Source organism: Ochotona princeps, chromosome 22 (genome assembly GCF_030435755.1).
Source record: "Ochotona princeps isolate mOchPri1 chromosome 22, mOchPri1.hap1, whole genome shotgun sequence".
NCBI classification, from domain to species: domain Eukaryota; kingdom Metazoa; phylum Chordata; class Mammalia; order Lagomorpha; family Ochotonidae; genus Ochotona; species Ochotona princeps.
This window is the reverse complement of record NC_080853.1, coordinates 29,187,935-29,215,241: the sequence shown is the minus strand read 5'-3', so window position 1 is coordinate 29,215,241 and position 27,307 is coordinate 29,187,935. Positions and strand designations below refer to the sequence as shown.

Sequence of the window (27,307 nt, the reverse complement as noted above, 5' to 3'; positions counted from 1 at the left end):
TCACTAAAAGTTGCATATTCCAAGTAGTCAAAGCACTTTTTATGTGTCATATGGTTGCAAAATGTTGAATTTGAGAAGTGATATACGTCTATATGAAACAATGAATGCATGCATTTAGTATTTTAAGAATTAAAGCTTCATTAAATCTTTGCATTAAATATAATCTCTTTACTAATTCACTGAATAAATCTTGAGTTGCCATGTGCCAATCATACAATAATCAGCATGATTTGGTCCTAAAATTCTATGTTCCCATTGAAATCATTCTGCTTAAAATAAAAGGGGAAGTTTTAAATTATTTATCACGAAAAATTTCAAGCACAAAAAGGAATAGAATAATATAATGAAAATCCATATAGTCCCCATCTAGATTCAATACTTATCATTTCTGTACAGTTGTTTTCAAGCTCATATGCAATTTTGACAAAGCATTTGAAATAAAATTACAACTCTCATAGTACTTTGTCCCTTAATACTTCTTTATGGCTACAAAAATCAAATCTATAAAATATTCTCATTCTTAAAAAATGCAATGATTCCTTAATAAGACATATTTATAGTCCACAGTTCAACTTACAGTTGTGTAAAATATATCATTTCTCCAGCTTTTTCATATGATTTTTTTTAAAGTCTAGATCTAGTGAAGGAACACTCACTGCTTGGCCACTATTCTTAAATTCACCTGTCTAGCCTTCTTCTCCTTTGTGGTAAATCACCTTTTGAAAGGACAAGACTAAGTGCCATAAAGAAAAATCTCACATTGTCTGGTTGTTTGCTTGTGCATTCATTGACCATGCTCCTCTCTTTTGATATTTTGTATAAAATGGAAATTAGATGTAAAAGCTTGACTGTGTTAAAGTTAAATACTGAACAGGTGATGCTGAGTATCGTATATTACATCATGATGACAAAGTAGAATGACTAGTTGTTCCAATGTTTGCAAAACAATTTGATAACTCAATTAATTAGGTTAATGAAGTGATATTTGCAATTAGGGAGTGAGCCAAGGAGCTGGACTTTGGCATGCTACAAAACCATATTAACTGCAACTAATGGCTTGAAGATGTGCTGTGAATTTTTGCTTAAAACAATTCTCCGGTTAGGGATCATAAAATAAAATTTGCAAGTATGATTAGTCTCTTCAATGATTGATTTTGATTTTTTTCAGCAATATTTCCTCACCTTAAATATATTCTTAGAAATTGAAAAGATTGTAAGTCCAAAATTCTAAGTATCATGAGGCATTGGTAAGGGAGGGTACTAACCTTGGATATTCTTTTGTGCTTTCAGCAAAATGGGAAGCCACATATTCATGCAGACATGGAGGAGTCCTTTGAAGAAGCACCTCTTCATGTTATGGTGTTCACGTACATGGGGTATGGAATTGGAACCCTGTTCGGTTATCTTAGAGACTTTTTGAGAAATTGGGGAATAGAAAAATGCAATGCAGCCGTGGAGCGGGAAGAACAGAAGGTATGTATGTGTACAGATCCCGAAGGAATGACAGGTTCAGGACAAATCGCATCCATCTTCACCCCTACCTTATCTCCTTCCAATGTGGAGGACTGTTCTTCAGCAGGCAGCTACTCCTGGCCAGATCCTGAATTAAGGATTTTTCCTACAAATCATAATATTTAATTTTTGTAACAATTCAAGGACATGAATGGATAAATACAATTAGAAAAAAAATAAAGACATCAAAATAAGCATATAAACACCCCAGTGGGACAACCCTCCAGTTTTCTAGTTGAATTGAATATTATATATGCTCTGTCCTGAAACACAAAGGGGTGTTTGGGTGAAATAAGTCACTTTGATTTCAGCTATGTCAGTTTCTCAACTTTGGCACTACTGGCATTTTAGACTGGATAATTCAGTGTGGGAGGCTGCACTGTACATTGTAGGCATTTTCACAGCATCTCTGAACTCTATGCACTAGATTAACCATTACCAATAATACACACTTGTAGTGATCAAAACTTCCTTCAAACAATGCAAAAATATCTTGTGGGTGCAAAATCGACCATAATCAGAATCACTGAGCTAGGTATAATTAACCTAAGAAAGAATACATCATCTCTTTTTGAATAGAACTAGAGGACAACATAGAAAATAATTAGAGATCTATGAAGATTCTGAATTATGGTATTATATTTCCCCCAATTAATCAAAAGGATTTATGGTGCTATGAAATACTGCCTTGGGATGTTGTATATATGAATGTATATGGACTGTTCTGCATGATTAAAGTCTTAAACACACAAAGACATGGGTGATGCACAAACAATATGATGAGAAATCCTCAAATCATGGAACTTAGTAACTAGTATCCACAGTAAGACAAGCATTTGTTATTGTGATGCAACCTTAAAAAAAAGTTGTTTGAAATGCAGATGCACAAAAAAAAGAGAAAGAGAGAGAGAGAGAGAGAGAGAAAGAGAGAGAGAGAGACAGAGAGAGAGAAATTGCTTGTCTGGTAGCTCTTTCCCCAAATGCCCACTATAGCCAATGGTTGGCAAAGTTGGAGCCAGGAACTGGGAACTCAGTGCAGCCCTTTCAGGTGGGTAGGAGGAACTCAATGACTTCAGGGATCAGCTGCTGTCTCCCAGTTGGAACAGTGAGAGCAGAACCAGGATTCAAACCTAAGTGCCCTCATAAGAGATGTGGGCAATCCAACCCCAATGCCGGCCATTTGCAACATCTCTTTTCAAATTGTCTTAAGCCAAGTGTATTTGAGTATATGCTATATACTAATTGATGCTAATATTCATAACAGAAAAGGCAGGTCCTGCCATCAGGAAATTTGAAGCCTGCTATGCAAACAGACTTTACAAATCCTATGCTATTTTTTTATGGTGAGGAGGGTGATGTGGGCCACAGGTTTCAGTGCCTTATACTCTCTCCAAGAGTCAGGAAGTCATGGTGCTAAGGTATGAGCCACGGTGAGCGAGAGTTGGTCAAACAAGAAAGGTTACAAAAGAGAACATTTTCCAAGCCAGTCACTGCTTGTGCAAAGGAATATGTTAATTCATTAGTAATGGGAATCACTTTTGAGTATATATTTTGTGCCACACACCATGCAACCAACTGTGGAAATCAGAATAACCATGGTAAACACAGTACCTGCCCTTAGAGAACCAGCCATAAGAAAGCAAAAAATGTAAAAGTAGTATAATACAGGTAAGTGGACAACATCATGAGAGCAAAGGGAAATTCTATCCTGAATTTGGCATTCAGGGAATGCTTCTGGGAGGAAGAGAGAGTTAAAATGAGAGCTAAAGGGTAATAATTTAGTAGTAAGTCCAACAGCAAGCCAAAGATGGGGGAGAGAGTCTTTTGAGAGATGGTGCAAAGGTGAGAGAAAGCGTTATACATTCAAGAAAAAAAAAAGGATTCCAATGATCAGAGTGTTGGGAGTGAGTGGGAGTGTGTAGGGAGAAAAACTATTTGAGAAGCATTGGGGTCAGACTATAATGGGTTTTTATAAGCCATGAACACTGACTGTAAGAACAATGAAAATGCATTGAAGGATTTCAGGCAGAGGAATGTCTATTTACAGATTAAAAGATCATTCTCTGGTCTATAAAAAATGGATTGTAGGAATGCAGCAAAGAAAATATGAAGAGGCTGGTGTAGAAATGTAGGTTTAGAAACATCTAGGTGAGTTAGTTTAGCTAGAAGCAGTGTGGAGAGCATAGAAGTAGTTAAGGGGCATAAAGCCACAAGATGTATAAGAGCTGGAGGTAGAAACGATTGCTTCAGCTTGGGAAATTCAGAAGACGGAGAAAGAAAAGGCCACCTCCAGGTTTCTGATCTGGGCAGCTGGGTAGCAGGTAGAATCACACATGGAGATGAGAAAAAGATGAGAAAGATTGGAGGGGGAAACTGGGAAGTTCTCTTTTTGGCAAATTGATTCTAAATAATTCACAGCTGAAGATGGAGCTCTGGCCCACCAGAGCCAAGTCCACGATGGCTACCATGACAGCTGTCACCCGGCTCCAACCTATGGCGCTGAATTCAGGCCCAAGAAATAGCATATGAGTTCTCCCAGGGAGGACAGAAAGAAAAAAACGTGAGAAGATGAGAAAAGAAGAAATAATACTGGGGTATTTAATAGGCATCAGAAGTCACAATAAATAACATTTACAAAAATTTAGGGAGGAGATCATTTATGTTGAGTTGAGGTCAATCCCATCATGGCCCAGGTAATACACAGAGAGCTATAGGCTTGCCATGCTCTGGCAGCTTGAGCACAGGTACTTCAGTCCGAAATGATGGTCTAGGGCTAACATCATTGTACCTTAACACTGGTCCCTATTGCTGCAAGGACTTGCATCACCCCTACAGGGGGGGTGTTTACATTAAAATCAGTATTTTTCATTTCTTTACAAAATGTATGCTTTACACCCTCTTTGATCTTCAGAGTTAGAGATCCTCAATCAGCTGACTCAGCATGGTATTTAGACCTTTATATGATATGCGTTTAGTGAGTATCATTTGTTTCATGTGAGCCCTTTTAAAAATTTACAACCTTTAATGCAAAATAATTAATAATAATAATAATAAAATTTACAACCTTCGGCGGGTTCTAACTGCTATTGTTATGGGGGGGGAGGTGGGACTTGCTCACTCATGTCTACAGACGGACTCTTTATCCACTTACTGGGACTTGCACTTCCTTCTGACTACACCTTTGCTTTTTGTTAATGCTTTGTCTGAGATCATCGGGAAGTCTCATGCTCCAAACCTGGAATATGCTATTTTCCAGTGACCTCTGTTTCTTTGGATATTCTCCAGAAATGAGCATGCTTTCATGCAAAAAGTTGGTATATGCAGGTGCAAAATAAATGGCCCCACAAGATGAACCAGCAAAATGATACCGAAAAGAAAATGCACTCGTGAATCAGTGTTAGGGAACAAATGTGGTTTCTTTTAAAGATAATTAGTGGATTTTCTTTCCGTTTTGTGATTAATCAAGTGAGAAAAAAAAAACAATCAAAACACCTCTCTAAGAGAACACGGAAAGAAATCACAGGGTACCTATCTAGACAGACAGATTCCACTAACAATAAGTTTACATTATCAACGAGAAAGAAAAATAAAAGACAATACAGATAGATACAAGCTTTAACTGTTTTGCCTAAATTCTCCATTTGGAGGCTTGTAAGGACCCTTTTAGAGTGGAGCCACACTCAAAGACCTCCAAGGATTCAATTGTTCAATTCTGAAAACATCTGAACGGAATGTCAGCAGGCACGCTCAATCCATGGCAAGCATTCTCAGAAGTGTTAGAGGTTTGAAGCACAGTTCATTCTACAGATCCATGCTTCTCCAACACTGAACCGGTTCAGTGAGACTCAAGCGTGCGACACCATTGATGTTGCTCAATATTAGAGCCAGGTGGTGGACCAAGCATTGATTTCCTACCTGGACATACATGGGGCCAAACTCAGAAAGCTTCACTTAAGTATTGAACATGTCATCCAGGAGCACAGGAGAGGCTAAGAGTTAGTTACATCAGTGCATCACACTTCTGTTATTCACTGAATCACTAAGGGGATTTTTTTCTTTTTTTTTAAATTTTATTTTCTTTTTTATTTTTGATGATGCTTACAAAGTTGACCAGCGTGGGAAAGGTAGATTTCTAGGGGAGTGTGGATGAGACCTTGTTTCCAAATCTTCCCCCACTTCCTCTTGTATCTGGGGGAAGAGAAAAAACAAGGGGAGAAGTTGCACCCAGCCTTCTCGCTGCCCCAGTACAGCGGGATGAGGAATGGCCACCGATGTCATCCCAGGGTCCCTGATTGGGGCTTGCTGCAAGGGTTCTGCTCAAGTGGATTAGAGAGTTCTAAAATGCTGTTGATCTCACTGATCCAAGGATGAGGAAGTCCTTTCATGGCCCATCTGCTGACACAGTCCACCCCAGAGTCTCCATTCACCCACACATTTGTGTCGATGCTTGGCTGGAGTAGTTGAGCAATCTCTTCTGCTTTCCTTCCTCTGCCGTGGTACCAGATGTCCTCTGCAGCCCCCATGGACTGCCATATCCTCCATTTGCATCTGGGCCTGCTGCCCACTGCTCTAAGACATTGAGGAGGTCAGTTCTGACTCATGCACTCCACGGTCAGATCACAGATCTTGCTATTTTTCCCATGGTTGGAGTTCTGAATTTAGTGGTTCAGTTGAAGGGATCCCCACTTCTGTCTGAGGCTATGCTAGGCCTGACTCTTGTGTGTGTTTGCCAGTACAGGTTCTGACTCAATCTGTCACCCATGTCAGCCTACACACATACACACTGGCAGGTGCAACTTATGGGTCAGTTCTATCTCCAGGCTCATCTTATGTAAACCAGTGGGTGCTGTGCCCAGCCCAACCCTGCCCACCATACACTTGACTCTCGTGTTCACCAGTGGGAACTGCAGCCTGAGAAAATTTAAATGATACAAATGTCTGGGCTTTAGTACAGATACCCTGATTCAACTGTTTTTGTGTTTGTTTTTGTTTTTGTTTTGCTGTAGCCTGTGTAGTGTGGTGTTTTTGTTTGTTTCTATTTTTGGGGGGAGGAGTGAGGTTCTTAATAAGCCTCCCAGGTATACCCACAGAAGCAAGCCAACATTTTAAAACAATGTGTTTACACATTATCTGGGGGTCACATTTACATGCCAGTTCTGCTTCAATAGCCAGCATTCAGTAGCCGATGAACAAGCTTCCATAGGAGGCCAGTGGTGCTGATGCCACTGGAACCCGCTCATCTTTCTCATCAGCATGAACTAAGGGTGAAATAGAATTCAGGCCTGGTCCAGCACCTTGGAAGCAAGCCCTCACTTTGTCATGCTTCTTGGGTGAGATGGACAAACACTAAGGCTTGGGAAGCCCTGCTGCTCTGAGGGTCCTCCCTGTGAAGTTCAGCCATCACATGTGCTCAGGGGGGAGGGTACCAACCCCCATCATATGCACGGCCAACTCTACAATAGGCAGTGCCAGCCTACAAGTACTTTATTGTGGGTTGCCCTTGAAAGTTAACCAATACACATGAGCAGCTGATAACACTTGGGTTTGTGCTTCTCAACTTTGGTTATACATTGTAAAGAACTGGTTGGCCCCAAGGATTCGTCCCTACCAGCTTTCTGACTAGTATCACCTCCTCTGTCCAGGGACCTTGGCATCCCTTGATTTTTAAGTTCTTTTGATTCTCCTACACTTCCCTATACCTACTTTGCTTTCCTTCTGTAGAGCTTAAATTGCATGGACTTTGAGTCAAGGATACTTCAACATGTTAATGGGAAATGGAATAAAAAGATAAATCTAGGGGTTGAATTTCCATGCAGCAGTTACACTATAATTTGGAATGCCCACATCCTGTCAAGTCCCACTTGACAGTGCCCACTTGACTTCTGACTAACTCAGCTTGCTATCTCATTGAGAACACAGAACTTCCACTTGCATGTTCCCTCCACTCCTTCCATGCTCCTCCACCCACACAGCTGGCCTTGCGCCAGATGCCACCATGGAGGAGACGATTCGGCCAGTGCACCTGTGCTAGACTTCTCCCCTCTAAGTCATCCTGGACCCTTTATTCTTAGCCCCAAGTCCAATCTGTTGGCAAGTAAGGTTCTATCTGGGAATTCCTTAACGTGTGTAGACGAACAGAATTACAGGTATTTATTTTACTACAAAAGCTTACGTCTGTGCATGGACACAGTACAAAGCCAAATTTTAGACAGGTATTATGACAAGCCCTAATGGGGCTGCTGTCATTTTCTTTTGTCTTTTTATGATGGGAACAATGCCCCAAAGCAGTCCCTGTCCCTTTTGTGCACTTGTGCTCTGTGTGTAACTACTCAGACCTTGTCTTTCTGTCAGTGGGACTCTAATATACATACTGCTCTGCAAGTTATTTCTCTTTTTTTGCCAAACTCAATGCAGAGAGATTCGGTGCAACATTGCTTCTTCCTTTGAATAGCCATCGGATAGTATTCCATAATATGAAGCTCTCACATTTTGTTCATGTTCTAATTTTTATTGTTGCAAATATTATGTCAATAAGCAGCATCTGCATTTATTCTAGAAAAATTTCTGGAAGTGGCATATTTCAACTTCCATAAAATATTGTCATATTGCTTTTCAGAAAAGCCTGCTTAGCCAAAGTCAAGCAAACACTGTCAGAGATTGCTTGCCAACACTTGGTATATTGATTTTATCAACCTATTTTTTTGGCAAGTATGAAAGATAAATATTTTTCATTCTTAATTTGCAATTTCTTGATTAATAATAAGACTGAACTTACTTTATGCTTACTGTTATCGCCTATTCGTATCATTGCTCACAACTTTCTTAAGGTATATTTCCATTGCTCTAGTGAAATTCTAAATATCGTTGCAACAATAACTTGACCAATAAATGTTTTAAATTTTTCTCCAACTGTTTGCTGATCATTTACTTGTAAACAGTTATGCATAAATTTTAAAACACATACAATAACTTGTTTTGGGTTTTTCTCTGTTGTTATTAGTTCTTTTCTCTTTGAGGATATAAGTTAGTGATATTTTAGGAAGTATGTAAACTTTTAATTTTAAAGTAATACTGTATTTGCCTAGGATTCATTCATTACGTCTGTGATTTCAGGCACCTGTTTTATAGAATCAATGGGATGGAGCAAATATTATTAAAGACATTTCCAGTTGTCTTAATATCATTAATTATATTTTTAACCATTGATAATTATAAAATACAATATTTTATATCAATGGTTAAAAATATAATTTATGTTAGCTTTAGAAATTTTGACATTTTTATAACACTCAAACAGGATATATCTCTCCATTTATGTACTTCTTTTTATTTTTTTTCAAATAAACTCTTGATAATGATCTTTATCAAAGTTGCATCATTTCTTCCTTCTTAGGTAGGATCTCTTTAGCTTGACCTTATTGAGATGATCTTTTCTTCAATACTACCTGTTATTGCAGTATACTGAAAAATCTATTTTTTTTTTTTCATTTTACAATCATATGCTATGGCCTCAATGGATTCTTTCCTTCCTGGCTTCTCAGATGATTGTACTGGAACTTCTCAGAATTGTCCATGCCTTCCTGATCAACAAAAACTGTATATGGGTATTACCTGTTGGGTTGACATTTTATGTCAACTAACTCCTGTGGACTTAACTAATAATTTGTTACTCAACTTTTTTTAGTGTGCATGTTAATGTATTTTGCAGTGATTACGGGTTTGTCCCTTTTAGTTTTTTAATGTGTTAGTGTGACTGGCAGATTCATAAAAGTTCTTGGCTCCCAGAGTTACTGGCAAATTTTCCCTTTGCCACGTGCCTTACCTCAAGCACTGTCTTACCTGACATTAGAATTCTCCAATAGCCATGCCTAGTTTCAATATTTTACATGTCCATAAAATGTTTGCCTCTTATGAGCTGTTTACAGACTGATTTCAAACAAGTATGAAAGGTTCCATATTGTAGTAACCTTGCCCACATTTACTTAGTCTTTGGAATGATTGTTTTTGAAAAACTAGTCAAATTTTGCCAATCATGTATGGTTAAATATAGTATTTTAATAACCAAGATTTTAAACTTCTTCCTGCTGTCATTTTTCATGCTCGTATTTCTGGTTGTTTTATTTTTACTTCTTATTGTAAACACTACTTCTTTTAGATTTGGGTACCTTTATTTTCTTCACTACATATTTTAATATTTTAATATTTCCCCTTTAAAAAGATTTGCAGCTTTGTTGGGGCATAAATGATGGAGTTTTATGTACAGTGTATGTAGTGTACTGCTCTGATATGTTTTAAGCATTGTGAAATGGTTACTACAATGAGAACTAATGGTCAACTCTTGATGGCTCTTCACTCTTGGCTTGAAGCTGCAACAATTAGCGTACATCTGCACTTGTTTACTCTGATAATGTTTGTGTGCTGCGCCTTCCTATGGTTTTATTTCTTCGTGTACTATATTTTGTTTATATTCTGCTTTAGTAATTCTTCAAAATTTGTGATTTATTGGTGACTTGCTTGTATTTCTAGGTATCGATAACGTTATTTTTAAAATACCATTTTGTCATTTCATGAGAACATGCAAATCATGAGTCTGCTATCTTTACTTAATGCCCATACAATTCCTTGAAAAATCAAACTTTTTTGCTACTTTCGCTTTGGATTTCTCATATTTCAAATTAGTTGGGTAATTGCTTGCTGTAAACTAAAACGAAGAAAGCACAAAGCTGTTCTGTTATTTTGAGCTCCACTTTGATAAGAGAGAAAAAATTGTTTCCTTAAAGAAATATTAAAAAAATGTGACGTGAGAGAAGGGTCAGAGCAGACAGGAGTGAATATGGTGATATTGTCTCTTTGTATAAAGCCATGATTCTAGCTGCTGCAGAATGGGGATGTGGTTAAATCAAGCAAGAAGAACACACTCTAGTATACCAGAAGTTCTTTTCAATTCTCTATAAGCACCAAGTCCTGCAGCATGATTTACTAGAAAAGCATTGGTTTGGGAACTGGGTATAATTCTTAATTTGCAGCAGTTCACTAAGGTACTGCCTCTTTATTTATGAAAATGTGATAGAACCATCTTTAATACTTAGAAAATTATAAATTACAAGTATAAAGGTAGAAAAAAGAAAGTGTCACATTGCAAATTTTAAAAGCCCATTTTTTTCTAGATGTATTTTTAGGTTGAATTCACCCTTTCCTCTACGCTACCTGCTAAATGATTAAGTCCTTATGACTCCAAGTTCCCTACTATATTCAGTCACTTGCGTCAGAAAGAAAAAACAAAAAGTAGTGAACATAACAAATTACTTCTGCAGGTAAAGATTGTCCTCCTGCAATGCTTCTTGTTTTGAAAGATCAAGTTCAGCTTCAATTTTTGCTCTAGTTAAAACACTGTGGGAAACCTGCCTGAGGCTAGAGGACATTGACCTTTCAGAATCCTTGGCAGGTCCTGCAGAAGGCCCCCTACTGCTGGGAGGAATGGGGTGGAGTGAAATACACCCAGAGCAGGGAGCAAGTCACACAGGTGGGAAGAAGAGGACAGGCCCAAACCGGATCTGGAAGTCGAAGCAAGTTGCCAAGCTCTGGGTCTCCTCAGGAACATATGGACGGCAATACCTGCCTATCAGATTCCAGCTGGGACTTACATTATGTGCAGAGAAATAACTTCGTGTAGTTAAACAAAACCTCCAGCTTTCCTTTTCCTAGCAGAATCACAAGCACTTGATTCATACAACTTCTTTTAAAAAAGATGTATTTATTTTTATTGGAAAGTCAGATATACAGAGAGGAGGACAGAGAAGAAGATCTTATCCACTGGTTTACTTTCCAGGTGGCCACAATGGCCAAAGCTGAGCCAATTTAAGCCAGGAGCCAGGAGCTTCTTCTGGGTCTCCCATGTGGGTGCAGGGTTCCAACACTTTGGGCTGTCCTCAACTGCTTTCCCAGGTCACAAACAGGAAGCTGGATGGGAAGTGGAGCAGCCAGGATATGAACTGGTGCTCACGTGGGATCCTGGCACATGTAAGGTGAGGACCCTAGCTACCACATTACTGTACCCCCAATTCATATAATTTTGACTGAATGTGAAGGTCTTTCCTAGCATCCTCATCCCACAAGTTACAGGTTTAAATCCCTGTAACTTGCCCTCAAAACATTTGACACAGTAAAGAGGAAGCTGCTCACCTGTCCATAGGAACAGATTCTGAATCTGTGTTAGGGGGCAGAGATCCTGGCAGGAGGACATGGTTCCCATCCTCTCTCACGTAGCCAGGATGATGCGTCTTGATGAGGCAGGATATGGGGAAGCCACCCCAACTTCCTTAGGGACTAGCTGTCACTTCCATCAGAGTCTAGTGAGCTGTGGGGCTTAGTTTCCTCATTGGCATGTTAGGTTTTTATCTCTTCCCTGGTGTTTGAATGGGGAGCAAGGTGAAGTGAGCCTGCAGTCACTCTGAAGTCCCTGCCTGGGAAAGTAGGTGAAGCTAGAGGCTGAACAAATGCATGTCTCAGAGTCCCAAAATACTATTTACAGACCTACTTCTCTTTCCTTGTTAGATGTATGCGTATGTTTGAATGGGGAGCAAGGTGAAGTGAGCCTTTCAAGTAAGGCTTTTAAGAGTTATACATGGACACAAATAATGCTTAGCATCAGAGTAATCCACAAAGCACAAACAGTGTGAAAGAGACAACATTAAGTCAATGGGAAACAGTTCAGAAATGAGCCATCTCAGAAAGTGGTTTTTTGCAGAGCTGGAGAGCGAACTGACCCAGTACTTGTAACCACCGGCATATGCATAGGCTGATTGTGGCGACAGTCTGTGCTAGACCCTCTGTTGTCAGACACACACAAGAATCAGGTCTGGGATCACCTCAGATGAAGCTTCTTTGGGGATCCCCCCAACTGAACTGCTAAACTCAGGACCCCAACCATGAAGAGAATTGCAGGTTCCATGGTCTGACCATAGAGTGCATGTGTGTGAGCTGGGCCTCCTCAGTGGCATAGATGGAGCGGTGGACAGCATATGCAGGTACACATGGAGGATAAGGTAGTACATTAGAACCTGCAGAGAATACGTGGTACCATTACAGAGGACAGAACAAGTTGATCAACTACCCCAGCCAAGTGTTGGCAGTGAAAATCTGGGCAAGCAGAGATTCTAAGATGGACTATGTCAGGCAGTGGATTCTGGAGAGATTTCATTGTGCTTGGAATGGCGAGATTGGCAGCAATTCAGAACAGTTGAACTGTCGAAACCAATTGAACAGTGCTTTCGGAGCATGCCCCACATGGGGGACCCTGGGATGGCTGGGAGGGTGGGTGTGGCTTCTCTCTTTGTTTCCCCCCCTCTACCAGATACAGAAAGGAAAAAAGAGAATGTGGAAACAATGGTTTACCCACTTTCCCGTAGCCATTGACCTTTTGTGCCTTAATCAACTATGTAAAGATCATCACAATAATAATAATAATTTTTAAAGTGGTCTTTTGAACTGTGAGAACATGAAAGGGCCATATAATTATCATGAACTTGTGGTTTGAAATGAAAACAAAGCCTGTGTCACAGCTGATTGGAGGGACCATGTTTGGTATAAGATTGTGAGATTTTCAAAGGAAAGGATGCCCTTCTCACTGAAGATCAGAGGATGAAGTGATAGAAAGGGCTGTGGCTTGGATACAACCTCCTGCCTTCCAAATTTGCAGCTTCCCTTTATTTTCCTCTGCAGTGAATCGCCCCAGAGGATGACAGGTCGGTCAAAGCCATGGCATCAGAAGGTCCTCTACAAAGACTTTTGCCACAGTCTTCTTTGTTCTTTGGGAAAGCAAGTCCATTTCACAAAGGACAGGAGCGCAGGGAGCTCAGGAAAACTCACTATTAACTATTTCCTTTGCCTGGTTACCAACAGAATGGCTGAGACTCCCACCATCTGTTCCCAGATAACATGGCAACTTCATGCTAGAAGAGTAGACAGGAGGTGGGTGCACAGAGATAACCAGAAACCAGACAGATCAAGACCTTGGAATGGAAGTGAAGTCAGAGCTGCTGTGGGCTCTGAGAAAGAATGGCCACAGATGCCTTAAGTTTGATTCATACTCATTCTTCAATACACTCCATACTTCCAACCCACACACCCATTCACCCTGGGTGCCCTCTGCAAACATCCCTGCATGTCATGATATCACTCTACCTCACTACCCTCTCCAAGACCTCTCCCACCGCTTCCCTGAGTCCCTCTGCAAATGGGACTCTTCTCTCCACTACCCTACTCACATACAAGTTCAAAGCACTTGGCTTAGGCCATAGGTGTAACACTTGGCATTTTCTACTTCACACTGTTTTAAGCCAGATGATAAAATTGGATATGCCTTGATTTCAGCAGCTGCTGGATCACAGATCCCTTCAGTTCTGGGTTAACCTCAAGTAAAAGAGAGGCAAGGTGCCTCCAGTAACTTCTCGTCTCAATCTCCAGGTCTTCAACCTGTAACAGCCAGCTACCTGCTTATATCTTGCTGGCACTTCCAAAAATTCAGGTTCATCCACACTTCTAAAATACAACAAGTAGGGACAATTCATATACAACAGTTAAGATCAATGATTGTCTTGGCTAATTTTTATATCAATTATGGTAGATATAAATACCTGTTGTCATTCTTCCAGAATATTCCCCTGGTAGGGAGGCTACAGGAATTCTTATCTCTATCACTTCTTCTGGGATGTGTAATGCTGTCCTCATTGTTACTCTGATTTATGACATATATTACCTTCCACATCACAGCACAAGTTTTTTTTGAGGATGAGGGCCTCACCTATGACCCCCATTTGTTACTTTGCCCACGGACCCTTGTCCAAAACACAGATCTGCTACTGGATTGTTTACATGGCTCTTCTACATATTGCCCTTGCCTGCAATTTACATGAAATACAAAATAGAGAGAGCAGTGAATGGGGCAGGCCTTTGTCGTAGTGGATAAGATACCACATTCCACATTGGAGTGCCTGAGTTCAGTGTCTAGATGTACTTCTGATTGTAACCTTCCATTCATGTGGACCCTGGGAGGAAGTCATGATGGCTCAGGGGTTTGGGTTCCTTCTACCCACAGGGGAACTTCTGACCATCAGACGTCAGGGGAAACAGAAGCAACACATGATGTCCTTTCACTCTTCCTCTAAGATAAATACATTTCTGAATGTAAGGTTTTTCCCCTCTTTTCCATTTTTGTTCAATGAGAAACAAAAATTAACCTCTTACCTTTTTTTATAATAGGATTTTGTGCCCCTGTATCAAGACTTTCAGAATTTTTATACTCGCAATCTCTATATGAGGATCCGAGACAACTGGAACCGGCCTGTGTGCAGTGCCCCAGGACCTCACTTTGACATGATGGAGAGGGTGTCTGATGACTATAACTGGACGTTCAGGTGAGGTGGTCACCAGGAGGGGCTGGGAATCCTAGCTTGGATACCAGGTTAGAGATGTGAAAAGCCAATCCTTAGCACTCAAGTAACAAGCCACAGTCATTAAATGGCCAAGATGGCTTGTTTATATGTCATTGAAATGAGACGCGAATCAGAAGGGACATGCGGAGCCAGGTGGACAGAGCTCTGGTCAGCATTTGTGACAAATTTCTACCCTCTTGTTTCTTGCTGAAGGCCACCGTGGTTACGAGGGCTCTTGTTCTTTCACAAGGTCTCCTGCGTACACAGTCATCATGAAAGTAAACAGCCATGAACATCAGGACCAAAGTTGTACACCACAGCTCCAGGGAGCTTTCTATAGTGCTCAGGCCCATGTCATTATGCAGTTACTTTCCTCTAAGGAAATACCATGCTATGCTGACAATAGTGCAAGTTAAAAAAAAAATATATGTGATTTGGACCAGAGCCAGGGCCACGGGGACTCAGCAGTGAAAGCCAATGAGATAGCCCTTTGCGTTCCACTCTCCCTGCAGATTTACGGGAAGGGTCATCAAAGACGTCATCAACATGGGATCCTATAACTTCCTCGGGCTCGTATCCAAGTACAACAACTCTATGAGGACAGTCAAGGAGGTGTTAGAAAGGTACGGCACAGGTGTGGCCAGCACCAGACATGAGATGGGTATGTATATTTCACTATTTTGAAATCTTGTCCCACTGAAGTTTCAGCTTCCTTGTGATTATCTCTCCATGGAAATCACATCTAGACTGTGTGCTTTGAAAAACTGCCATGAAATCCAGAAACTAACAGGAGTTTAAAAAAATGGCTATTCTGGAAATTTCAAACACTATGCTATTGCCAGGCACTCCGTGAATTACATTTTGATCGTCCTAAACAGATAAAATGGCTCCCTCCTGGCCATGTTTCTAAACTAGGAAACTGTTACAGTTCCTTTCAGGTGATCTGTTCTTCAACAGTCCGTTTTCATTGATGCTCAGCACCGAGTAAAATGCTTTGGTTTCTCTCTTTGAATACGAGTTGTCTGTCAGAGGGACTGGCTGGTGGAAGGCTGCCTTGAGAGAGTGAGTGATGTGAGAATAAATGAGGAGTAATGCAGCAAGATAAACAAACTTGGTAGTGCAGACTGTGTTTTTCATTTCCCTCTTAATGAAAACATGCTTCTGTCATCCAAGGAAGAAATGTCTGCGAGAAAATCTCTATCCCCTTCTGCTGCAGAGACTAAGAGCTTTTTCTTATAGGGGGTCTCTGCAATGACTGTAGTCTTTTTATGTAGCTTCTCCTTTATTTTAAGAAACAAATCAAAAAACCCCATAAAGTATATAACCTGAGTTTTAAGCAGCATAGATGGTGTGAGGCCCGTCTTTTGGCAGAAGAAGCCAGATCAATGCATCTAAGTGATGTGGCCAGTGTAGTCAGCAAACCATCCTAACCCCTAGTGAATCAACTCAGCAATTCACCATCACAAGGACACCTGCAAGTTTCACCAGTTCATCAGGCCTATCTAAGAGAACCAGAGACAAATCTAATAAAAAAGAGATTTAGCATTAGCAAATATCAAACCACATGCCTTTCTTAGATGAAGAGTTAGTAGGAGGGTTTTAAGAACAATGTTCTTATTCAGGCCTGTAAAACAATTCCCACTGGACTAAGTATCTTTTTTAGCCAAGCATTCAGTGAATACTTAGCTAAAGCTCCAAAATGAACACTGGTCACCCAGATCTCTTTAGAAAGAGATCTTGCTGATCTTCCTGTTGAGGCACAAGGCTGGTCATGAAAACAAGGTGCTACATTTTGAACTGAATCACTGGTGATGCTCAATTGGAGATGGACAGAGCCTTGGGGAATAACCCCCTCCACGAGAGACACAGTCAGTAGCCTTTGGACTGTTGCCTTTGTTCCAAAACCAGATGGATAATGAACCTATAGAAAATCCATTCTGTCGGTGACAACTCAGGGAGACAGAACGTTCCTCCATCCTTGCCAGCAGAGGCTGAAGGGAAGGAGCCTAACACAGGCAACAATTTGTCTCTACCATGGGAGCCATATATGGATCATGGGTCACGAATCTGTAGGTTCAGTCAACCTCAGAGAACCCACATAAAAGGATATCTCCCATTCAGTACTCCAATGACCTAAGTTCTTTTGCTACTTGCTTGGCGTTCTACATTGCGAAGTTCTCAATATTTACCAACTTCACCCAGCTCTTGAGGCCAGATTCCAAGAAGATGTTGACAGTTTCCAAGTAAATAGTGAGAAATCCCAAGAGAAGCCACCCAAACTAATTTTAGGCAAACAGACTGGATCATGAATATAAACAGTCAAGGCATAAACAAAGAGAGGGCATTTGCAAGCATGCTGTAATATAAATAATAATCATAACATGGCATGAAAAGAATTAGAAGGAACACAGTTCTGAAATGTACTTATTTCAAGATATAAAGTAGCCATTGGAAAACATTTTTTAAAATATTTAACAGTATGAATGGATGCACAGTGAGTTTTAGACAGACGGAAGCTTGGCAGTTTTGAGCAACGAAAACAGCTTCTTCAGGAAGCAAAAGTAAAAGTTTGAGAACATTACTCACTTGAAAGGAACTTCCTGGAGCTTTGAAAATAGTTTTCAAGGTTCTAGAGGGGGAAAAGTAAATACAATTCATGTTACAAAAGAATAATAAAACAAAAAGAAATCAAAAGGATACATCTAAGATATATAAAAGAGACTTGTACTGCTTTGGCAACAAAAAGTAACTAGAGCAGATCTGCCTACTAAGAGAACACAGATTGGCCAAAAATCTCAATTCACTCATATGCTATAAGTTAAAAAAAAAAAAAAGAAAGAAACAGCTACTAAATTAAAGTTATCTCAATAGGTGAAACACAGAGGTAGGTCATACTCAGCCAGTTGTTTCTTGTCTCCCTGCTTCAACCACCAGGATCCTGGTGTTGGTGCTCAGAGGGAGGCCCAGCCAGCACAGAGCAATGAACAAAAGAGCCCAGGAGTCACTGACCGCAAGGTTGCAAATGCTAACCTAAGCCCATGACTGCTGCTGGAAATGACATATTGCCAGATAGGCACAGAAGTGCTGTTGCCGTTTGTAACAACATAGTACTGTTCATTTCAGAGTGCAATTGGAACATAGTTGAATGCACAACCATGAGCAACTTTGATTTGCTTTGGGAGTAGTTTAATATTCCACAGTTTAATGTAGGGGTAGGGATGTATAGGAGAAGAGAGAGAGTAACAGAGAGAGCCTCGCCTTCACTGGTTTACTCCCAGATGTCTGTAACAGCAGGAACTTAGCCAGGCCAAAGCCAGGAATGGAAGCTCAATGCTAATGTACCACTCACCCTACTCATGTGGCACAGCCCCAACTACTCAAGCCTGCACCCACTGCCTCCCAGGTGTGCTTCGAACAGAGTCTGAACTCCTACACAGTCACTTCCACAGGGATACAGGCAGCCCAGCTGGCCTATCAGCACTGCTCCAAATGCCCAAGACCGAATCGTCTTACACTCACAGCCTCTGCCCACACTTCTTGTTGTTGTTAAGAGCGCTGTAATGACAGTCTAGCTTTTCCTGATGATGTTGTTCAAGTGCTGTGGTACTTGCAATTCTTGACCAGTTCTGAGCGATGAACAAGTAAACTGGAAACCCTAGGGCTTATACATGTTTTCAGAGGCTGGAACTTAAACTCTAAGTGGCTTGCGTCCAAATGTTACATGACAACAAGTTATGCTGTGCGATAGAAGAAGTTCAGAGGGATTCTGAAGTTGCACAGATTTTTAGATTTCCAGCTGGAGGAGTGAGAACCGTGCACAAATTATTCATAGTGACTGAGTACCAAACATCAAACAAAAAAGAAATATTTCCATGATGTAAGGCTTTTTCCACATTTAATCTTTGAATTTGTTTAGCCGGAGAAGAAGTCTGGGTTTTTTCTATGTGGAAGGTATTTACTTGAATACTTTAATGTAATAATGGAAGACAGAGTGTAATAAGCCTTAAGGCGAAAGCAAAAAAACCATTTTTTTAAACATGAGCCAAGTTTCACGCATTTAACATGAAATGTTAAAAAAAAACGAATTGCCTAAATGTAAGATGTAAATATGAGCAAAAAGGAAAACAGAAGCTCAGGTTATAAACCATAAAGCAATTAAAAAGCTACTTTCTAAAAGCTATATGAGGCACTCACGTCAAAAATATAAACCTTTCTAGGCTTTATGCTCCCTAAAACTCTGGCAGACACATGCCTGGCTTTGGATTTTGCTGTGTAACTAACACCTAGAGGGACAGGGAATTGGTGGGGTGCACTCCAAGCATACGGATTCCTTTCCATGCCATCGTGGGGAGGGGAGAAGCGAGAAAAATAACAAATGGCAAAAGTGATGTAAGACCATAATACACCACTTTATCCTTGATGATGAAGACACAAAACTAAAGACATAGATGATATTAACAATGTACCTTCTACTGGTTAATTCTGAGTTGATGTTGAACCTTAAGACGTTATCAGTATAATTCATCTTTGCAAACACTTATTCAACCTTTCACAAAAATTCACTATCTATTATTGTCACTAAGAAAATCTTATTAAATTCCAAAAGGCAAAAGCTAAATAGGTGATATATTTGGGTCACAATGCAATAAAGTTAATATTTAGAACCAGAATTAGGGGAAAAAGCTTTCTTAAAAACCATTGAGTGTTTTAAATTTCTCCCCTGAGAAACAGTTGAATCAACAGAGAAATAAAATCGTAGGGGCATCATATTGAGAAACCAGTACTATTCCTGCAAATCCACAGTTGAATACACAAAACAGTTTCCTACACAAGATAAAAGACTGAGCGAGAAAACTGGGCAGCCGGCGCAGTAAGGGACAGTAAGAAGTAAAAGTTCGGAGCTATTACAGCTTAAAAGAGAAATGCCTGTATTCTAGAAGAGTACTAAGCTGAAACATCTGTGTCTTAAATAAACTGAGGTTATTCTGATAGGAAATCGCAATTGAATCACTGAGTGTTGATCCCAAAATTTGACAAGTATTGATGGAGGGAAAATGTTCTGATAGGTGCTCCTAAGCATTTGTAAACTTCACCATCCATTGCCTCATAAGCATTTAAATAGAATAAAAATGAAAGATCCCTGAATGGAGTCGACATCATCTAGCTCAACCACAGCAGCGTGTTCTGCGTTGTGGTGAAACAGCAGAGGCTTTCATGGTCAAGCTGGGAAGAGACGACCACACCTGCTATTACCACCACTCTAAATAACCTGCACAGTACAACAGAATGTAATTATCCCTTTATTTTCTGATGTGTTAAGTTCATGAGGATCTGTTGAAACAGTACTGTATGACAGGATTAGTGCACGCCTATCATGGGATGAAGCGAAAGAACCATAGGTTGTCAGGGAACAAAAGGTTCACCTCTGGTTTTCTGTGATCTTAGTGAGGCAAGATTGACTCTTGCAGGGGCTGTTCTTGGGGCCGCTGGGAAAGTGGGATAGGGGGCAGGCTTGAATCTACTTGCTTAAAACTGTTTGGACCCATTTTCTCCCACCTTGTATGTTTACACAATCCAAAGCTTGTCAGCATAGGAAGAGACTTACAGAGTCTCTTTAAAGTTCCTATAAGCAAAATCATCAAACAGCTATCATCAGTAAGAGAATATACAGGGGGCGATAGTATTAATAATTATGAATAGAAATACAAAGCATGGGGGGAATAAACTTATTTTGACTATGTTTAGAGCCTAGAGAAAAAAATTAAAAAACTTTTATGAAAGACTTAACAGAGACTTGAAGTGAAAGACTCAGTATTGTAACTGTCTATTACCCAAATGAATATGTGAATGAAAAGCAATCCCTTGTGTCATTTATGGATGGGATTGGCAATGGATAGATCTAAACGAAAAGTCTAGAAACACACACACACATACACACACACACACACACACACACAATTTTGCACTCATTTGTATATAACCAAAGCGGTATTTCAGATCATTGGAAAAGAATTATTTCATGATTCATTTGAAGATAATGGCTGACCAGCTAAAGAAATTAATGATATTCCTACTCACTTATTACAACTTAGTAAATTCTGTCCTATTCACACCAAGGAACCTATACACATTCTAACAGGACCCTCACTGAACAACACATAGAAACATGTTTTAGCTCATTCACTCATTCACTTTCAGTTGTATTTATTTAGTCAGCATTGGTGCTGGTGGTCTTTTTTTTTTTTTTCCTTTACTTTCAATCTCAAATACCACTGATTTGAAGTTACTGAGGCCACCCGGGTCCATGGAGAAATGGGCACCCTTCCCTGCTTGGAGGAGGGACAGCATGCTTCCAAGCCAACCACAGGCCACTGGGTTTGTCCTTCAGATTTCTCAAGCCTGATTCACACAGTAGTCTACTGTTGTCCTCTTGTCCTTGGAAATCAGCAAAAGTGCTCACAGAAATCCTCAGGGTACCAGATCCAAGGGAGAGAAATATTTAAACCTCTCTGCATGGAAGACAATGTTAACAGAAATAAAAGCTAACGAACCAAGTTATTCCCAACATAAAGATAGTGTCCAGCGGGGAGTGACCAGTGGAAGCACAGAGATGCTTCCGGCAGCTACAAGTTCTTTATTTTCTTTTTATTATTATAATGTTACAGTGTATGTGTCTGTTTATTTTATGGAATTCAACAGAGCTTTGCATTGATAATTTGCTTCTTTTTCTGCACATCGACCATAGTTCAGTGAAGTGTCCTGTGGGAAAAAAGAGACCCAGGGATGTTGCCTCGTGGCTAAGAGGTGGTTTAGGCTGCCTGCTCCCACATTGGCGCGCCTGGGTTGGAAACCTGGCTTCACTCCGATGCCACTTTCCTGCTAATACAGACCAGAGATGGCGACAGTGACTGCTTAGGCGGTTGGGTCTTGCCATTCACATGGGAGGCCTCCTGAGTCCCCAGCTCCTGATTCCAGCCCAGCCAACGTGGGCAGTGCGGGGATGAGCCAACACGTGGGAGATCTCTTTCTCTCCCTTTCCCTTCCACCCTCTCTCCCTCGGCCTCTCAAATGAAATCTTTTTAAAAATGTAAAAGTTGATTGAGGAATTAAGAATAAAAGTAAGTAGCCAATGCGCCCATGAAAAACATCCTGCCCCACTAATTATTCATAATACTGAAGACACTTAATTATCATATTTCACTGTTATGATTTCCAAGGAAAGAGCACCTTTATACAACAAAGTGGAAGACAAATTTTAAAATGGATCAAGAGAAAGTCATTTTAGCTTAGTAATTCTGAGAAATTTTGCCTTAGAAAACTTGTCTAACTATTTAAAGATGTCCCAGCACGTTCTAGAAAAATGAGTTCAGTGATATTAATAATGTAAAAGTCAGGAAAATAAGTGGATTGCCAACACTAAGTAATTGATTAAGTATATCGGTAGAGCTGTTCAAAATAGTAATTGCCGAATTGATTTCACATTTCATTTAATCATAAAAATTATAATGTGGTTACTGAAAACCATCATTAAATAACTTGGTTCAAATTCTAGTTGTCCTTTTTCCAAGCTAGGGATTGGGATAATCTATATTCTCACTTGGCCTCAATTTTCACCTCTGTAAGATGGAAAATACATTGTTAGGAAAATAAAAAGAAGTGGCTGACAGAATATATAATTTTTAAAAAAGATTTGTTTCTTTCTAAAGGAAAGTCAAATATACGGAAAAGAGGAGAGAGAGAGAGAAAGATTTTCTATCCACTGATTTACTTCCCAAGTGGCTGCAATGGCCAGAGCTGAGTCGATCTAAAGCCAGGAACCAGGAACTTCTTCAGTTGCAGGGTCCCAAGGCTTTGGGCCGTCCTCGACTGCCTTCCCAGGCCACAAGCAGGGAGCTGAATGGGAAGCAGGGCTGCCGGAATTAGAAACGGCATCCATATGGGACCCCAGTGCACTCAAGGAAAGACTTTAACCACTAGGCTATCGCACTAGGCCGCAGGATATATAATTTTTAAAATATATTGCATACGAGAATATGCATCAAGAAAGGTCATATTTATTTTGTGATATTATCTGGTGTTTTTTTTTTCAAAATAATCTCATGTTTCTTGAGTAAATAATTTTCTTGCAAATGAATAGATTACTAAATGAAATCAGATGTTTAGACAAAGTGTTATGGAACTGAGTTCTGACACTTCCAATATGTTTCCACTGCATTAGACAACCTTAACCTTCCAGGCTGCTGGAGCAGCATGCTGCAGGCAGTGGGCGACTCTAAACCGAAACTCTCACACTTTACCACACTGCATCACCTCAGGGCTTCAAAACAACATGGCTTGCTGGTTCCACTTCCAGGGTTTCTAATTCAGTAGGTCTGGAAGAAGATCCAAGATTTTCTATTTCGGATGAATTCCCGAGGGATGTTGATATTGCTGTGTTGGGGAACATACTTTGAGAATTACTGGAAACTTTACAGCATGCCTGACTTTCTTGTCCAGAATAGACGAAATTTTCCAAAACGCATCCGTCCTTTACAAGAAAGTGGCTAGTTGGTAATAAATACAGCGGAACATCCCTAAAGCGAGGAGGTTCAATCAAGCAAAGGCTGGGTGCAGGCAAATCATTTTGAAGCTTCTCTCTCATTTCTTTCTCTTCCTACACTTTCACCAGGGTGCATAGCGTCCTAACTTTCCCTCCATGAAGATGTACTGGGTAAGAAGTGCAGGAAGTGTATACCATGTGTGTGCAAGTAAGAGCTCTTTGTACTGCTGCAGTTTCTTCCAGCAACTGTTAGTCATAAGTTCACTTCTAAGAAAATAAACTCATGAGATGCCACAGACTCATTTAGATGCCAGTGAAAGCTCACATCTACTTTGAGACTTTTCTGCCCTGAAGGGCTATGTTATGCTTGATTCTCTTCGTGGTCTTTGGATTTATGCACACCCAAAGTCATCCTAGTTGAGAACATTCTTCCAAATTATTGCAGTTTGGAGAGATAGCCTACAATATTTTGTTTAAAAAAAAGTCAGAAAGAATACATTGACTTGTAAATCTGTGCAACTGTATGGAATAAGACATGCTTATCCAAAGTTCCTGGTGTAATTTTCATGTTAGCAGCAATGTGCCAGTTTGCTGAAGTTTCTCCTCAATTGAGTTCTCTACCATCATTTAGTTTATCAAGATTCTTCCTGTGTTTTTGTTCTCAAAGATGTAGACACAGTCTCACTAACCCAAGCTTTTGGAGAGGATAACCCAAATTCACACCATGTTTAAATTAATGCATATTTTAAATAAACATCAGTCTATGGCTTCTATCTGAATGCTTTCAGAGAAACTGCTACCAATTAACATGCAACTCTAATTAGCAATTCTTATGTAAATGAATGCAACATATTTTAAAGCAATGGAGTCAATGAAATAAGTCGTAAGCATTCCCACACCAATTAGTTAATTTACACAATAAAACCATTATTCACAAATAGTGCCAATTCCTCTCAAACCAAATTATTGTAAATTCTGATAAGTGGGATTTCATTTCATTTGACTCCAACTTCTTTAGTTTTCCTTTAAGAGCATTTGTAAGGAGGATTCTCTCAGAGGAATTGTTTATGAGTGGGGATGTGAATGTTTATCTTTGTTTCTGAAGGCTTTATGGTAATTTCCTGAAACCTAGGAGGATTCTGACAAAGCCATTGCCTTTCTCTTGACACTGACAGATATTACAGTCCGGACAAATTTTAACTAGCAGGGTTATTTCTGCAGGTGAATAACTGGCCTTGTAGGTTCAACAAAGCAAAGTCAGAATAGTGATTCAACTAGATGTACTACCTAAGTTAACACAAGCCTAATAGTTGCCAGCAAGTTTATACCTGGGATGTGATCAGACAGAGAAACTCCTACAGTTTTGGGATTCATAGATCACCTGTTTCCTTTTCTCCCTGGACACAAATACCACGAGATGAGACACAGAAAGCCCAGAGATTTTTGTTTCAGTGATTTGCCAATCAACGCCCTCCCTCCCAACCCCCCACCCACCAGTTTGCAGGTTGGGAAGTCAAGAACAGACATCAGCTTTCTCTTGAGTCCCAAGAAAGAACTCTTTTCACTATGCAGTGCTGGTCATAGCTAAAGCCAGGGACCATTGAGACCACAGATCACTGGCATAAACCTGCTCCCCCCCTGCATTTTACTGCGATGAGAAAAACATACTCGTAAAATTATATGCGATTTAAATTCCATTTTTCATAAATAAAGTTTCATTAGAACATACTGAATTCTGTGTGTTTCTGCTTTCACACTATAGTGGCAGAGGTGCATGGTGGGAAAGCAACCGAGTCTAAGCAATTTACTCCTCAGATCTCTATTTAAAGAAAAAAAAAGTATATTCGTCTAAAAAGTACAGCTGTCAAAGTAACTTGAGGAGAAAAACCTTCTGGGTTTCTGAATCACTGTGTATCAACAAGCATCAAGTTTTAGGCCCCCTTATTTAGGCTAAAAGCCTTACTAAATTTATAAAGAATACGGAGTTAGTTTCATTCATGTGGACACCTCTGACTGTCCCTTAAGACCACTTATTATGACCTCGGGAGATCAAGGACATCATCAATGTCTACCCCCGCACATTCAGACAATTTGCAGTGGAAAGGCAACCATTTAGAACAGCAAAAGAAAAACTTGGCAAGAAAAGAAGGTCACCTATCCCTCCTTTGGATGCAAAAGCATTGTGACATAATAGAAGCCACTTCTGGTCCTCTTATCCCTAGCTTCTTCTACCAGAGCATAGCTTAAACATGTGACTTGACCTCACCTGAGGCTGACTGGCAAAGTTGAAAAAATGTAGGTTTCAGGGTCTAGAAGCTTATTCAGGTTTCCCCTGCCTCCTCTGCCTATTCAGGCCATTTGTCATCATCCCTCAGGAAAAAAAAAGAACATGTAAATGTTCTTTTCAGCTCCACCCCAACATGGATATGCTACGTCCTTTGAGTGTCTTTTATTGAGCCAAGAAGGAATAAGCTCTATCACTGAAGAACTGAGAACTCCAAAACCACACAGAACAATCCCAGTCTCAATCTAAATCTTCCATTTTCAGTCCTTTTGGGGGGGGGGGGGGGGCATTGGAGAAGAACTGTCATTCTTCAAAAGTGAGAAAATGTTTTAGGGTGCCCTATGGCTCCCAAACATCAATAGTGTCTCTTGGTCTTTGGTCTCCATCACACACTAGCTAACTGTTTCCATGAACATAGTCCCAGTCATCCAAGTCTCTGGTGAGGCTAGAAATCCAAACGTCTGGCATACAAACCTTGCAAATTGCCACTGTACCCAGGAAGCCACCCATCCCCCAAAGGATATGCATGGACCCGTTGGCCACCATCGTGATCAAATTCTCAAGCTTACTCTCTCAGCCTAAGATTCCCTGCCCCTTTTGGCAGAGTAAGTCTGATGAAGTTCCTTCAACTTGTGTAAATGTCTCTAAAGACAGGAAGGAAGGAATTTCGACTTAGAACCCTGTATCATCAAACTCCTCCAAATTAAAAAGTTGACTAATGCCTGATTAAATAGTAATTATGAAAGAAAAAAAACCCTAAGGGCAAAACATATATATTAACATTTCAATAAATTCTTCTGTTATATTCAAAATAGCATATATAGACATACACTTTTAAAAGATTTACTTATTTGTTTGAAAGGCAGAATGATCGAGTTCTTCCACCCACTGGTATACTCCCCAAATGCCTCTGAGAGCCATGGTGAGGCGAGGTCTAACAAGGAGCCAAGATCTTGATCCTGACCTCCTCAAGCGTAGAAGGGCCCAAGAACTGAATCATTTTCTGCTGCCTTCCCAGGTGTGTTAGCAGGATGGGAAGTGGAGCCGCTGGAGCTACAATCCGCAGTCCACCATGGCTTGCAGTTTGACCTGCTATATCATACTGCTGCCCCCTAGATACTCATGCATTTTAAAACCTGCAGAATCCCTTAGACTGGAAGCTGCTGGAGTTTCCTGGTGTGGAGATTGCCGAGGGAGAGTGAAAATTGTAGAGACCAGCATGCTGGGCATGAATCTTGGCTTGAGACTAACTCTGAGCCTCCAGGAGTGATAAGAGTGGATCAAACTCTCCAACTCGTGTAACCTCATCCATAACATAAGGATAATGACACTTGTTGTAGGAAAGCTAACTGAGATAAGACTCAGCGTGTTTCAGTGTGGTAAACTGGCACACTGTTCAGTGGATGGTCCGTATTTATTAGCTCGGTCCCCTTTGGGTCTCGTCATCATTTTCTCTGCCCTTTTCCCCACTGGTAAAACAAGGAAAATTTGGCTGTTACATAATGTGTCTGGGTGTGAGGATTATAGAGTATTTGAGTA

The 27,307-nt window shown here is 40.3% G+C and overlaps 1 protein-coding gene across 1 annotated transcript in view; it reads left to right on the top strand.

The window, feature by feature from the left end:
- The window catches only part of SPTLC3 (serine palmitoyltransferase long chain base subunit 3), a 118,305-nt gene that overhangs the window by 25,617 nt on the left and 65,381 nt on the right, over positions 1–27,307 (top strand). The window contains exons 2-4 of the mRNA XM_058679697.1: positions 1,291–1,473; positions 14,773–14,927; positions 15,458–15,606. Coding sequence (XP_058535680.1) covers positions 1,291–1,473; positions 14,773–14,927; positions 15,458–15,606 — 487 coding nt within the window. The remainder of the gene's footprint in view (positions 1–1,290; positions 1,474–14,772; positions 14,928–15,457; positions 15,607–27,307) is intronic.